Source organism: Bombina bombina, chromosome 1, assembly GCF_027579735.1.
Source record: "Bombina bombina isolate aBomBom1 chromosome 1, aBomBom1.pri, whole genome shotgun sequence".
Classification (NCBI taxonomy): Eukaryota; Metazoa; Chordata; class Amphibia; order Anura; family Bombinatoridae; genus Bombina; species Bombina bombina.
Window position 1 is genome coordinate 143457777 of NC_069499.1, and position 15988 is coordinate 143473764.

A 15988-nucleotide genomic window follows, 5' to 3' on the forward strand; every position below is an offset into this window, starting at 1 on the left:
AATCTAGTACAAAACCTTTTTAAAAACTTACTTAGAAGCTTCAAGTTTAGCAATGTTGATGTGGTAAGGCTGGGACACCCAGTTAAAGGGGCTGGGAGCAGACACTCCACCCCCCCTTCCCTGCATATGAAAAGACAGATTAGACAAGCCAAAGCCAACAGTAGTCTGTAAATGAGCGTATACATCTGAAAATCGTCACAAAGCTTTAAAAAAAAACAAAAAAAAACTAAACATTGTTACAAAAACACTCCCAGATGGGCGCTATAACTGGATCTACAAAACATTTATGCAAATAAAAAGTTGTTGTACAATGTCTTTTTTTAAAAATGACTATTTACCATCACTACAAACATAAATTAGACAATTTATCAGATACCTTAACATATATAACAAAACTATATCAGACAGATTTTAATATTGCCTTTTTTTGCTTTCAATAGAGAACATATTTTCAATATCATTGGAGCATTTGATGTACCACGCTATGTCTACAATTCAGAGAGGAAGAAGTTTCTGCCGTAAGTTAGTGTATGCAAGTATAAGTACAACTGACCATTAACTTTCTGGTTCATCTTAAAGGGACAGCAGTAATTTGTTTCCTTTGTATTTAAGAGGCAATTTTAAAATGTATTCCTGCCAGTAGGTAAGTGATCTAGATAGAATTGTGGATAGGAAAAACAAAAAAATATAAACACTCTATAGAGTAATAGGTATGTACACCACTTGGTAACTTAAAGTGACAGTCTTCACCAGAATTTTTTATTTTTTTTTTAAAAGGTTTTCTTTATTAGAAAATAAACAGTATAAGTTACATTCTGCATATTACCTCATAAAGCATGGGAGCATACAATAACAATAATCATATCTGTACATGAATAATATCTTTATGGTTATTACAAATATAAATTGGGTAGAGAATACAACACTTTGACTCACTGTTCACCCTAGTTCTTTAATTTGTCATGTATAACATTTTTATCTACGGTCCTAAAGCCCATTGCACGTGTCCCGTTACAATGGATATGTTTTGTGTTCCCCATTATTCCACTGGGGTGCTTCACCAGATACATAAATCCCTTTATTACCCATTCTCCAATTTTGCATAACTAAGTTATATTAATACATTATTTTTTTTTTACCTCTGTGATTACCTTGTATCTAAGCATCTTCTGACAGCCCCCTGATCAAATGACTTTATTATCTATTGACTTGCATTTTAGCCAATTAGTGCTGTGTTGTGCTCCTAAATAACTCCACGGCCGTAAGCACAATGTTATGTATGTTGCCCACATGAACTAGCAGTCTCCTGTTGCGAAAAGCAAATAAAAAAAGCAAGCGATAAGAGGCTGTCTTTAGTGGCTTAGAAACAGGCATACATTTAGAAGTTTAAAAGTTATAAAGTATATTAATATCAATGTTGGTTTTGCAAAGCTGGGGAATGGGTAGTGAAATCATTGTCTATCTTTTTAAACAATAACTATTTTGGTGTTGACTTTCCCTTTTAATCTTAATTAGATCCTGCTCACCTGGTAATAATTTATTGTTATGAGCTATAGAAATTGCCTGGTGGGCATATGAATCCCTGTCTCTGGTAATTCTGATTTCTTCCCAATAGCATGGAGAGTCCACAAATCATTCTATTTACTAGTGGGAATTCAACTCTTGGCCCCCAGGGGGAGGCAAAGAACACCCCAGCAGAGCTGTTTAAGTTTCACTCCCACTTCCCATAAACCCTCAGCCATTCTTTGCCTTGTACATCAGGAGGATGTCTGAAGATATTAATCCTTTAATGGGTACTTTTCCCTGCAAGCAAGGATTTGTGATATGCTGTGTCCATGTAATCCTCTTTAGTAAGAGTAATGGTGACTTTTAGCAGTTGGAAGATGGCGAGGTAGTCCTTGCTTCCTTTCCAACATTTATGCTACTCTATAGAAAACAAGGTTTGGTAACTCTGCTTTTCTTTTCCTACAGGTCCCTGTCAGAGGTTGGCTAAGTCTGTCATACCTGAGGAGCTGTTCCTGCCCTGCAGCTGGGTCCACAGGTAAGTGCTCTTGCCTTCTAGGTTTGAAGGACTCAGTACTTTTGGGGTTAATCATTCAGTGGACAAGGATTGGGACTTAATAATCCCTTTTATTAGGGGATGTAACGGAGGACAGCACTGTCAGGCACTGTGATTGATCTGGAACTAAAGGGGTTAACTAATATATCCCTTTTGGTTGAGGCTGGCTTGTGAGATGGATACTAGGCTTGGGCTCATAGTGTACTTTATTTGCCCTCATAGTATAATGTTTGTGTGCCTTAATATTGAGTAACTCTGTTCTGGCTCATAAGGATATTTTTTATGTCGGCAGCGCAGCGGAACTTGCGCGCTTTCTATTGTGGCGCAGTATGTTTTTCTCTCTTGCGATCACGTGATTTCTCTCTGCTCTTCCTTTCTACGGCTTTCACTGCACAGCCGGCTTTGTTAGCGGAGCTTCTCAGCAGCTTCCCTACGACTGATGGGGGTGTTTGATGATCATAGATCGTTTTCCTTGGTCCATTATTGCCTAATTTTGCAGTGCTTTTTAGCCTTGTTACTACTTGGGACTTCCTGGTCACCGGAGTGGTAAGTCTCAGCTAGGCTGATGTTAGTGCAGTGCCATTTTTTTGAGGTTTGCTTCTGCTTTACTCATTTTGTTTTATCCTAAGGGAGTTTGTTTAGATATTTTATTCAGCACTTTGGTGCAGTGGTCTAACACACTCATATGTTTGGTATTATATCTCTATACAGTTTTGTTTTTTTGAAACCAACTTTTTCAAATTTTATTACTCTTGGAACCCTTTATTTGCATTATGGACACTGATGCAAATTTAGCTTTATCTTTTTGAGAAATGTTTGTATTGCTTGGAGGCTCAGATTATTCCTCCGGTGCAGTTTTGTTCCACATTTGTAAATAATATATTAATGTACAAAAATAAAGATACCTTCTCAGAGCCACTTGTTTCTCAGGATAATGTTGTCCGTGCCATGCCTCAACTTTCTCCTCAAACATCCCAAACTTTAGCAGTTTCACAAGCAGTGCCCTGCGGTTCCTCTCAACCTGTACCTAGGGGAGTATATTTACCAGGTGATTTTGCCTTACCTATTGCTGGTAAGAGAAAAAGAAAATCCAAGGACCTCTCTAAAACTAGTAGTTCTGATTCCGCCCAGACTGCCTTAGTCAGTCTATCTCAGTTATCTGAGGAGGATCACTCCTCTTTGGCTTCTGAGGTCGAGATTTCTGAGTCTGCTGCTGGTACAGCGGACTCAGAAGAGGTTAATTTTAGATTTAAGCTTGAACACCTCCGTTTACTCTTGAAAGAGGTTCTACCTACTTTGGAGTACTCTACAGTCTCAGAGACTCCTAAAAGGGCTAATAAACTTAAGAGTATTTGATGTCAAACCTAAATCTGTGGAAGTATTTCCTATTCCAGATCACATCTGACATTTCTCAGGAATGAGGGAAGCCGGGGGTTCCTTTTTTTTTTCCATCTCCTGTTTTGAAAAAGATGTTTCCTGTTGCTGACTCTAGAGCACTGGTTTTCAAACCTGTACTCAGGCCTCCCTAACAGGCCACATTTTGTGGATATCTTAACTAGAGCACAGGTGAAACAATCGGCTAATTAGTAAACAGAAAACCTGGACTGTTGGGGATGCCTGAGGGAAAGTTTTGAAAACCAGTGCCCTAGAGGATAGTTCTAGACGACCAAACGAGAGACTCTCTCTGTCCTGGTGGATCTCCCAGGACCATCTGTCCCAGGGCACATGCTTCCTGAGACCATCTTGGAAAATTGTGACCACGAATGCCGGCCTTTCGGGTTGGGGAGCGGTTTGGGGCTACTTAAGAGCTCAGGGACATTGGTCTCAGGAGGAGTCTGTCCTCCCTATAAATATCCTAGAGTTGAGAGACATCTACAATGCTCTGATAGCTTGGTTTCAATTGAGTTTGGTCCAGGCTTATCAGATTCCAATCGGACGACATTCCTTCGGTGGCGTATATCAACAACCAGGGAGAAGCCGGGCTTCTGGAACTCCCGGTCGGCCGCCTCACAACGGACACCCGCCTAACTCCTCTCAGGTTGGCCGGGCTCCTGGAACTCCCGGTCGGCCACAGGACAGCAGGACACCCGCTAACTTTACCCCTGGTCGCTCCAGCAGCCCTTTACCCCAGAGCTCTGCTCTTTTGGGGATTGGTAGCGCCTAGGGAGGACAAGAGCTGTGGCAATTATCAGAGGGGAGCTCCTTTGGGAACTTGGGGTTTTTGGACACCCCTAACCCCATAACTTCAATGGACTGTAACTCCGGCCCCCAGTAACGAATCATGCTGATTTTTGGACTGTGGCATCTGGGGACCGAGAGCTCCACCGGGATCACCCCGAAACTGCCACCCCTAGGTTTTGGGATTGTGAGACTGTGGCTCCTATGGAGGTGCCGGGCTGTCTGGAGGGGCGGGAAAATAGTGGGATTGTCCTTTGTCTTATCAAGATGAGCTGTGTGTATAAAAGGAGTGTATGCTGTACAATAAAATCAGTTCTTGTTTCACCTGAAGGCTAGTCTGTCTAGTTATTTGGGTGGGCTCCAGCTAAAATCACTTTCCTGGGATACATAGCAGCCTGTTCCAGGCAGAGGAAGGACACTCTGGCAGAGCTATCTAGTCTGGGTAGCTGGAGTCTGCCACAGGGTGGGACCCGGAGTACTGGTGCTGTCGGGCATCAGGGGTGGCTACAGGCTGTGGTCACTTGCCAGCTACATAGCTGCAGTCGGCAGGGAGGAAGCAGGACCCGTTTGGCGGAGCTACCCAGTCGGGGTAGCCGGGGTATCCGTCACATTCACTTATCTTCTATCCACATCCCAGGGGTGGACAACTGGGAAGCGGATTATCTGAGCAGGCAGACTTTTCATTCAAGGGAGTGGGCCTTCCATCCGGAAGTATTCTCTTTATAATTTTTATTCAAGTTTCATATATATACATCACGTGCATAATAACAATCATGTCATTACATGTTTGAGAAACAATCAACATAATATATTTTCTTCCATAATGTTTAATTTCATTTTACATCTTTTATACATCAATTACATTTAGACTCCTCATATGTATTTTCCAAACTAAATTTTAAGTCAAATCTAAACAAAGTTTACAAATGTATCTTCCCAGATAATATTGTAGCAAGTCTAATACAAATCAATTCACAATCACCATACGGGGAAATTATAGTACTTATGATGTTGTTTAAATGTGATGAGTAGTTAATGGATTAGTTCGTTAAGAAATGAATGAATCTGAGTTTGGATAGAAATAATGTGTGTGTATATATATATATATATATATATATATATATTTTTTTTATTAATATTATCGGGTTATCAAAAACAAAACTTCTCCAGTAACACTATGACAAGTAGTATAAGTACATTCAACAATATATATACCCTTTAGGTTGTCTGTTAATATCTAATACAACTAGCATAATATAGGCTGTAGTTAGGATTTAACTCTATCTGTTATTATCTAAGTTGGGTAACATAATATATATTGGTCCTTCTATGTCCAACACAGGAACACATTTTTTTTTAATCCTTTTTTGTTTTTTTTCTTTTTCTTTTCTTTTTTTATGCACAAAAACTATAATAGGGGATATATACTAAAAATACCCCTAAAGATCATCCCCTCCTTTATGCACATCTATTGCAATATATGACACTTGTAAAACATTTTTCATAAAATATATTACACATTTATAATCCAATACGTCTTCAATACCTATTGCGATGTGACACATGTAAACCATTTTTTAAGGAATATAATCAACATCCGTAATATGTCTCTATATGCTTTTAATCTGTTTTAGTCTGGTCAATATAATATATATATTGGCCCTTTTACGATCAATACCTAAAAACACCCTAAAAGACTGTTTTTTCGTTCATGAATATGCAATGAGTTAGGAGATATATATTAAGAATATTCTTAAAGACCATTCCCTCCTCTTGCATACTAACTGTGATATGCGACTTTTATAACCTGTCTTTATGGGCAATATATTCAACACCTGTAACTTACCTATCGTAGCAATGTACCATTTCGGGCTGCAGTCTAAAATCGCTATCTAAATATAATACATAAACAACAAACTAATAGCAAATCTTGTAAGTCATAGATAATAATACTAATGTATGTCTAAATCAGTTAAACAATCAAACTTTGCCCATACTGGCGCCCTTATCCAATATGGCCGCCAAACAATAAAAAATGGCGCAATTCTAAGCCACACCCCTTACAAGCTATAGGCTGTGGAAAACTATAAACTATAAAATTCTAGCATAGCAAAGGAGCTGGTATTAGTCTTGATAAAGACCTTGTTTAGATGTTGAAATGCGTTGACGAACCCTGACAGACCAGCCCGAATATTTGCTATAGATAGGTAAGCATAACTCCTATTTTTTGTTTGGAATATTGTTCGCTTTGCCAGTCGTTTTTTTCTTTCTCTTGTTTCCAAACAGGTTAACAAGAGACATTTTGCCTTTATACACCCTTGGCTAAATATTCTACTAAAATTTGCCTGTTGAAGTTGGATATCGGCCGTTTTGATATTTGATGTATGGATCAATTTCAGTTTTGACTGTCTTTTAAAATCAGCAACTCTTTGGGTACACAGGATTCTATATAGGACTTTATTCAGAACTTCTATTTTCGAAAAAGCCTTAAATTTGGGGTTTTATATTGCTATCACAAATTTTACCCCAATAAGGCAGTCTCCATCTATGTGTTTATAGTCAATTTTTTTTTTTTTATTGTGGTTTTAGTGTCTCATTGTATAACATATTCTACAGTTGCTTTTTGTTATCATATGTATCGGATTGGTCAATCCATTCATATATTGTCATATTTTGTATATTCACTTGAAGAGCGCAGTCTCTTCTATATTTTATTTTTTTTAACAAGAAATTATTTACTATACATGTTAACACACTGATCTTTCGCACACTATACTGTCTTCTTAGTTACCTACCAAATACATATTTTATATATATACTGTATGTATATATATATATATATCTCAAAATATCCATTATTTCCAATAATATTGGAAATAAACTCTTCTCTCTTCACACAGTTACACTATTGTAACGCTTTTTACTTATATAGTCAAAATAAGCATCTACTCTAAGCAAGTTACTCAATAGTTTTCATGCTTTACTCCTATTCGCTACGCCAATTAGCTCATTTCACTTTATATTTTGCACATTAGAAGTAATCTGCACATTAGAAGTGTGTTTTTCAGCAACGTTCACTAATAACGTTCTTTTTTCTTGCTATCCACACACGATAAGCGTCTCTTTAATCTACTATTATTGTTCTCGCACTGATACATTGTATTTCTGCTATTCACACTTAACAAGTGTATCACTATATTTATTGACTTTCCAAAATCCACTGTATGTTACTATCGCTCTATTAGATGCCCTCCGAGTGGATGTACTAGTCTAACAGATATCACGAGATAATTTGAAATTGCGCTTTAGGCTTTTTAAATTGTATTTTGCGCTCATAGAGACATGCGCAGATGTTTTCCTAATTTATGTATCTAATTTGTGTTTGATAACCCGATAAAAAAAAAAAATAAGTAAAAAAAAAATATATATATATTTATTATTTCTATCCGAACTCATCGTTTATTGTAGGGATGCACCGAAATGAAAATTCTAGACCGAAACCGAAAATGCAGGATGCCCTTGGCCGAAAATGACTTTTTTTCACCAAATTATTTTTTCTATAATTTTATTATTAATATAAGAATTTTTATTTTATATATATATATATATATATATATATATATATATATATATATATATATATATATATATATATATATATATATATATATATATATATATAATATTTTTTTTTTTTTTTTTTTTTTGAACATTTGACACAATCCTAAATCAGCAGGCAGCATGGGGTTAAGAATTAAGACATGGTACTGAGGCACACAGAGGAATGCAGGAGATGGTATTACAAGTGTACTGCTTGTGGATTGTAGCCCAATTACAGTCCTGTCAGTGTGCAAAAGGCTCCTACATGTTTATATTCACTCTTATCTGGCAAACAGCTCATTGTGCAGTTCTCAGGAGGAGGGGGACAGCTGCTTGTAATGACACTACGCTGCAGCCCGCTCTGTTTGCACAGTCTCCTAATCTTGCCGTGTCAGATGAAATTTATGACACTTGCCTGCAGAGCCATATAGTTACTTGTAACGGATCCTCTGGTCAGTGAACGTGTGAAAGGCTCATACATATATTTACCCTTATCTGGCTCCCTGTCTAATCGTGACTTTATTTGAAAAAGCAGCTCATCCTGCAGGACTCAATGAGCTGCTTTTTCAAATAAAATCACAGTTAGACAGGGAGCCAGATACGGGTAAATATACGTATTAGCCTTTCACACATTCACTGACCAGAGGATCCACAAGTAACTATATGGCTCTACAGGCAAGTATCATAAAAGTCACCTGACACGGCAAGTTCCTTCTCTCACGCCGCTCTGCTTCAAGACAGTCAGTGAGTGAACAGCCCAGCCCACAGTGCCGCACCCCCTTTAACCGCGAGGCATTCTGGGGCATGTAGTTCATTTGAATATGGCCTGGAAATAAAACAGCCACACGGGGCTAAATTTAGGATCAGCTTGCAACTGCTTATAGCGGTCGGTGAGGCATGGGGAATGACACTTTGGGGGATAAATATCTGTCTGCCAGGGGATGATTTCGTGGGGCATAGGGGTTAATTTAATTTTACATAGAAGATGCAATTTTCGGCCGGTTTTCCCCTCTTTTGGCCGAAATGGGATAGGCCCATTTTCGGCCGAAAATTTTGGTGGCCGAAATTTCGGTGCATCCCTAGTTTATTGTATCAAATATATTTTTAAAAAAACGTATACTTCTGAGTGATTCATTCATTTCTTAACGAACTAGTGGCTAATCCATTAACTACGCATTATCACATTTAAACAACATCATAAGTACTATAGCCTCCCTTTTTGGCGCTCCTTCTAAACTCTTTCTATCTCTTGTTATAACTTATAACGACCGTATTGGGCGGTTGTTTTCTAGAAGTTGAGCCAGTTCTTTATTTTTTGGCGCTGTCCACTACAAACCATTCCCACCACACGGGGAAGGAAGAAAAAAAAACTTCCCCCTCTCACTCCCACCCCCCAGGTCTCCACCACCCTCGACTTTCACCCAGCTACTAGAAACCAGACAAATCTATCTTATCCACCAATTGGGAAAATAGCCTGCATGAATATTTTCTAACAAAAAATTTGAGTTGTCAAACGGCTTAACTAATTGGGTTTGCATGTCTTTAGGAAGGGACTTAATTACCCCTGTCCATTTATTAAAATAACGCCTCAGCGGGATTCTGCATAACATTTTGCTCCATAATAAGCTGTGTGATTAAAATTCCCTTCAAAGCAGAGAAATTGGGTGCATATGAAGCTTTCCATCTCCTTAATATAAACTTTCGTGCAAGCAATATGATTGTATTTAATAATTTATAATCCTGATGTTCTGTATATTTGACTTGAAAAAGAAAGTTAAGTAAAACAATCGTATATTTCTCCAACATAGGTGTGTCCGGTCCACGGCGTCATCCTTACTTGTGGGATATTCTCTTCCCCAACAGGAAATGGCAAAGAGCCCAGCAAAGCTGGTCACATGATCCCTCCTAGGCTCCGCCTACCCCAGTCATTCTCTTTGCCGTTGTACAGGCAACATCTCCACGGAGATGGCTTAGAGTTTTTTAGTGTTTAACTGTAGTTTTTCATTATTCAATCAAGAGTTTGTTATTTTCAAATAGTGCTGGTACGTACTATTTACTCAGAAACAGAAAAGAGATGAAGAATTCTGTTTGTATGAGGAAAATGATTTTAGCAACCGTAACTAAAATCCATGGCTGTTCCACACAGGACTGTTGAGAGCAATTAACTTCAGTTGGGGGAACAGTTTGCAGTCCCTTGCTGCTTGAGGTATGACACATTCTAACAAGACGATGTAATGCTGGAAGCTGTCATTTTCCCTATGGGATCCGGTAAGCCATGTTTATTTCGATTGTAAATAAGGGCTTCACAAGGGCTTATTTAAACTGTAGACTTTTTTTGGGCTAAATCGATTGATATTAACACTTATTTAGCCTTGAGGAATCATTTATTCTGGGTATTTTGATTTAATAATATCGGCAGGCACTGTTTTAGACACCTTATTCTTTAGGGGCTTTCCCAAAGCATAGGCAGAGTCTCATTTTCGCGCCGGTGTTGCGCACTTGTTTTTGAGAGGCATGGCATGCAGTCGCATGTGAGAGGAGCTCTGATACTTATAAAAGACTTCTGAAGGAGTCATTTGGTATCGTATTCCCCTTTGGGTTTGGTTGGGTCTCAGCAAAGCAGATACCAGGGACTGTAAAGGGGTTTAAAGCTTAAAACGGCTCCGGTTCCGTTATTTTAAGGGTTAAAGCTTCCAAAATTGGTGTGCAATATTTTCAAGGCTTTAAGACGCTGTGGTGAAAATTTGGTGAATTTTGAACAATTCCTTCATGTTTTTTCGCAATTGCAGTAATAGTGTGTTCAGTTTAAAATTTAAAGTGACAGTAACGGTTTTATTTTAAAACGTTTTTTGTACTTTCTGATCAAGTTTATGCCTGTTTAACATGTCTGAACTACCAGATAGACTGTGTTCTGAATGTGGGGAAGCCAGAATTCCTATTCATTTAAATAAATGTGATTTATGTGATAATGACAATGATGCCCAAGATGATTCCTCAAGTGAGGGGAGTAAGCATGGTACTGCATCATTCCCTCCTTCGTCTACACGAGTCTTGCCCACTCAGGAGGCCCCTAGTACATCTAGCGCGCCAATACTCCTTACTATGCAACAATTAACCTAATTTTCGTCCCTAATTATTCTTTGGGCGGAGTCTCACTCCTGCCACCTGTCTGCTATCCACATCCCAGGAGTGGAAAATGGGGAAGCGGATTTTCTGAGTCGTCAGACATTGCATCCGGGGGAGTGGGAACTCCATCCGGAAATCTTTGCCCAAGTCACTCACCTGTGGGGCATTCCAGACATGGATCTGATGGCCTCTCGTCAGAACTTCAAAGTTCCTTGCTACGGGGCCAGATCCAGGGATCCCAAGGCGGCTCTAGTGGATGCACTAGTAGCACCTTGGACCTTCAAACTAGCTTATGTGTTCCCGCCATTTCCTCTCATCCCCAGGCTGATAGCCAGGATCAAGCAGGAGAGGGCGTCGGTGATCTTGATAGCTCCTGCGTGGCCACGCAGGACTTGGTATGCAGATCTGGTGAATATGTCATCGGCTCCACCTTGGAAGCTACCTTTGAGACGAGACCTTCTTGTTCAGGGTCCGTTCGAACATCCGAATCTGGTTTCACTCCAGCTGACTGCTTGGAGATTGAACGCTTGATTTTATCGAAGCGAGGATTCTCAGATTCTGTGATCGATACTCTTGTTCAGGCCAGAAAGCCTGTGACTAGAAAGATTTACCACAAAATTTGGAAAAAATATATCTGTTGGTGTGAATCTAAAGGATTCCCTTGGGACAAGGTTAAGATTCCTAGGATTCTATCCTTCCTTCAAGAAGGATTGGAAAAAGGATTATCTGCAAGTTCCCTGAAGGGACAGATTTCTGCCTTGTCGGTATTACTTCACAAAAAGCTGGCAGCTGTGCCAGATGTTCAAGCCTTTGTTCAGGCTCTGGTTAGAATCAAGCCTGTTTACAAACCTTTGACTCCTCCTTGGAGTCTCAATTTAGTTCTTTCAGTTCTTCAGGGGGTTCCGTTTGAACCCTTACATTCCGTTGATATTAAGTTATTATCTTGGAAAGTTTTGTTTTTAGTTGCGATTTCTTCTGCTAGAAGAGTCTCAGAATTATCTGCTCTGCAGTGTTCTCCTCCTTATCTGGTGTTCCATGCAGATAAGGTGGTTTTACGTACTAAACCTGGTTTTCTTCCAAAAGTTGTTTCTAACAAAAACATTAACCAGGAGATTATCGTACCTTCTCTGTGTCCAAAACCAGTTTCAAAGAAGGAACGTTTGTTGCACAATTTGGATGTTGTTCGCGCTCTAAAATTCTATTTAGATGCTACAAAGGATTTTAGACAAACATCTTCCTTGTTTGTTGTTTATTCAGGTAAAAGGAGAGGTCAAAAAGCAACTTCTACCTCTCTCTCTTTTTGGATTAAAAGCATCATCAGATTGGCTTACGAGACTGCCGGACGGCAGCCTCCCGAAAGAATCACAGCTCATTCCACTAGGGCTGTGGCTTCCACATGGGCCTTCAAGAACGAGGCTTCTGTTGATCAGATATGTAGGGCAGCGACTTGGTCTTCACTGCACACTTTTACCAAATTTTACAAGTTTGATACTTTTGCTTCTTCTGAGGCTATTTTTGGGAGAAAGGTTTTGCAAGCCGTGGTGCCTTCCATTTAGGTGACCTGATTTGCTCCCTCCCTTCATCCGTGTCCTAAAGCTTTGGTATTGGTTCCCACAAGTAAGGATGACGCCGTGGACCGGACACACCTATGTTGGAGAAAACAGAATTTATGTTTACCTGATAAATTTCTTTCTCCAACGGTGTGTCCGGTCCACGGCCCGCCCTGGTTTTTTAATCAGGTCTGATAATTTATTTTCTTTAACTACAGTCACCACGGTACCATATGGTTTCTCCTATGCAAATATTCCTCCTTAACGTCGGTCGAATGACTGGGGTAGGCGGAGCCTAGGAGGGATCATGTGACCAGCTTTGCTGGGCTCTTTGCCATTTCCTGTTGGGGAAGAGAATATCCCACAAGTAAGGATGACGCCGTGGACCGGACACACCGTTGGAGAAAGAAATTTATCAGGTAAACATAAATTCTGTTTTTAATTTTTAGTGTTTTATTTAGCCAAAAATTCACTTCATACCAAAATTGAAGAATTTTTGGGCATGTCCAGAAACTGTGAAAAATATCAGTGCCCTCCGCTCTACATCTTGAGCAATAACATTTTTATACCACTTTGTCCATTTCTCTGTTATAATATAAGCTATGTTAATCAACTTTGTGTGCTTCCTGCAATGCTGTGGGAGGTCGTAGGTTAATAATTATATTGATACTCTTTAATATCTTGCCTGCTAAGCTCTGGAAAAAAAATTGCCATGTAAATTTTAAAATATTCTCATTGTTATTCACTAAATCATAAAAAAATAAAATAGTATGTATGCTTCTTTGAAATAATTCTTAATTCTTCCTGCCAAAGGTCCAATTGGCCAATCCTGACCATATCTTATCTGCAATTCTCTACAGTAATGTATAGTCTGCAGGTATGCAAAAAAAATTATGGGGCAATCCAAATTTTAAGCCTTGTTACCTCTAGCTTTGGTATTTGTTCCCACTAGTAATTAGAATGGATTTGTAGACTCTCCATGCCAGTGGAAAGAAAACAAAATTTATGCTTACCTGATTATTTTCTTTCCTGGCATGGAGATTCCACGACCCGCCCTTAATTTAATTTTAAGGTGGCTTTTGTCTATTTTCAAACCTCAGGCAACTCTATACCCTTGTGTCATCTCTTTTTTCCTATTCCTTCGGCTGAATGACATTGGGAGTTTATGGGAAGTGGGAGTGATACTTTAACAGCTCTGCCGGGTGTTCTTTGCCTCCTGGTGGCCAGGAGTTGAATTCCCACTAGTAATTTAGAATGGATTTGTGGACTCTCCATGCCAGGAAAGAATTTATCAGCTAAGCATAAATTTAGTTTTTGCAGTATGTAAGTGAAATGCTGGGTTCTCGTACGTGTTTTTGTGCACAGAAAAAAACTTTTTGTTTTTATACTTTTGGGGCATCACAGAATAGCCTTACCTTGAATTTAAAGGGACAGTCTACACCAGAATTGTTATTGTTTTAAAAGATAGATAATCCCTTGTTTACCCATTCCTTAGTTTTGCATAACCAACACAGTTATATTTATATATTTTTTACCTCTGTGATTATCTTGTATCTAAGCCTCTGCAGACTGCCCCTTTATTTGTTCTTTTGACAGACTTGCAGTTTAGCCAATCAGTGATGGCTCCCAGGTAACTTCACGTGCACGAGCACAGTGTTATCTATATGAAAAACATGAACTAACACCCTCTAGTGGTGAAAAACCTGTTGAAGGATGCCTCTTAAGAATGCATTTTAAGGTCTAAGAAATTAGCATATGAACCTCCTAAGTTAAGCTTTCAACTAAGAATACCAAGAGAACAAAGAAAAATTGGTGATAAAAGTAAATTGGAAAATTGTTTAAAATAACATGCCCTATCTGAATCGTGAAAGTTTTTTTTTTGGACTAGACTGTCCCTTTAATGACGTTTTACCCATTGTGTCACACATTAATCACACATTAATCAGGTAATGCACCAGACCTATCTCCTTCCTTGCTAACCCGTGTCACTAACTGTATTGCTTACATCTCTTTCTGGATGTCCTCTCACTATCTAGCTCTTTTACAATCCATAATGAATGGCTCGTCCAGGCTCATCTTCCTTACACTTCGCTCTTCATCTGCTGCACCTCTCTGCCAATCCCTTCACTGGCTTCCTCTTGGATTAAACACACAATTCTCACTCTGACATAAAAAGCCCTCAACTGTACTGCTCCTCCTATATCTCAGACCTTGTCTCCAGACACTCTCCCTCCCGTCCCCTTTGCTCTGCTCATGACCTCCTACTCTCCGCCTCATCACACTCCCGTTTACAGGACTTCTCCAGACTGGCTCCCATCTTGTGGAACTCTCTGCCTCGCTCCACAAGACTCTCCCCTAGTTTTGAAAGCTTCAAGCGCTCCCTACAGACTCTACTGTTCAGGGATGCATACAACCTACACTAACCTTTCTTTATACCAGTTCCTCTCCTCCATTGCTATCCCCTGAACCCCATTAGCATGTATGCCTAAGAGTCCAGCTGTTTGTTGATCACCTTCTTAAGAGCTGACTACAACAGTGCGACTCTTGGCAGTGCCCTCTACCCATTTGATCCCTACAATTTTGTTTTGTTGTACTCTGCCTTTGTTTATAGCGCTGCGGAATCTGTTGGTGCTCTACAAATAACCGATAATACTAACTCTGGTTCCTTTCCTTTCCTTCCTAGAGACTTAAACTACAAAGTAGGGGTTTTAGTATCAAATGATTAATGATCTATGTATATTTCATAGAATTTAGTTATTTAACTTTAAAAAATATATATATTATTTATATTCTGTGTAACATACCTCCTTATGTAGTCTTTTGCATGTGTGTGTGTATTTTTTTTTTTTTCCTTCTCTCCCCTCAGGTTGAAAATGACTAGTCACCCTCCTCCAAATTTGTTCGGAACTGCAAGGGATAAAGCAGAGTTATTTCGGGAACGATATACAATACTGCAACAGGTGAGAATTATCTACTTTAGCAGTTTTTTCTTAAATATATGTTCTAATGCAAGCATTAGTAATGCTCCAGTTTTATTAGAAGTTTTAGTATTGGAGTCATTTGCAATCTGTGGGTTATACACTGCAGTACTACTCATGAGTCCTAAAACATTGAAGTATAGCGGTATGTAATTAGGAGCAGCATATACATATAGGGGCCAATTATTTGCAGTGTCCTGCACAGGATCCTAAGCAGGACTTTAGCTTTCTTTTTAGCCACTTTTCAAGAGTTAAACAGTCTGCAAAAGTCACTAACACTAAAATAAAATACTCTAAGTTAGTTTTTTTTTTTTTATTAGAAAGTTTCTTTAACCACTTAAGGATCACTGGCACGTACCCTGTATGTTTGCAATATTTCACATAGCCCCCATAACATGCAACTGATGCCAATGTTGACAAGACCATGCTATATCTGCATGCCTCAAAGTGAGGCATGCATTATTTTCACAGCTTTTCTGCTGTCGGCAAAGCTGTGC

At 39.1% G+C, this 15988-nt stretch overlaps 1 protein-coding gene across 1 annotated transcript in view; it reads left to right on the forward strand.

Annotated features, from left to right (window-relative positions):
* Positions 1 to 15988, forward strand: part of POLE2 (DNA polymerase epsilon 2, accessory subunit) — a gene marked incomplete in the record, with an annotated part of 205906 nt that overhangs the window by 8656 nt on the left and 181262 nt on the right. Inside the window, 2 exon segments of the mRNA XM_053697663.1 lie at positions 441 to 518; positions 15380 to 15473. Of these exon segments, the coding sequence (XP_053553638.1) occupies positions 441 to 518; positions 15380 to 15473 (172 nt within the window).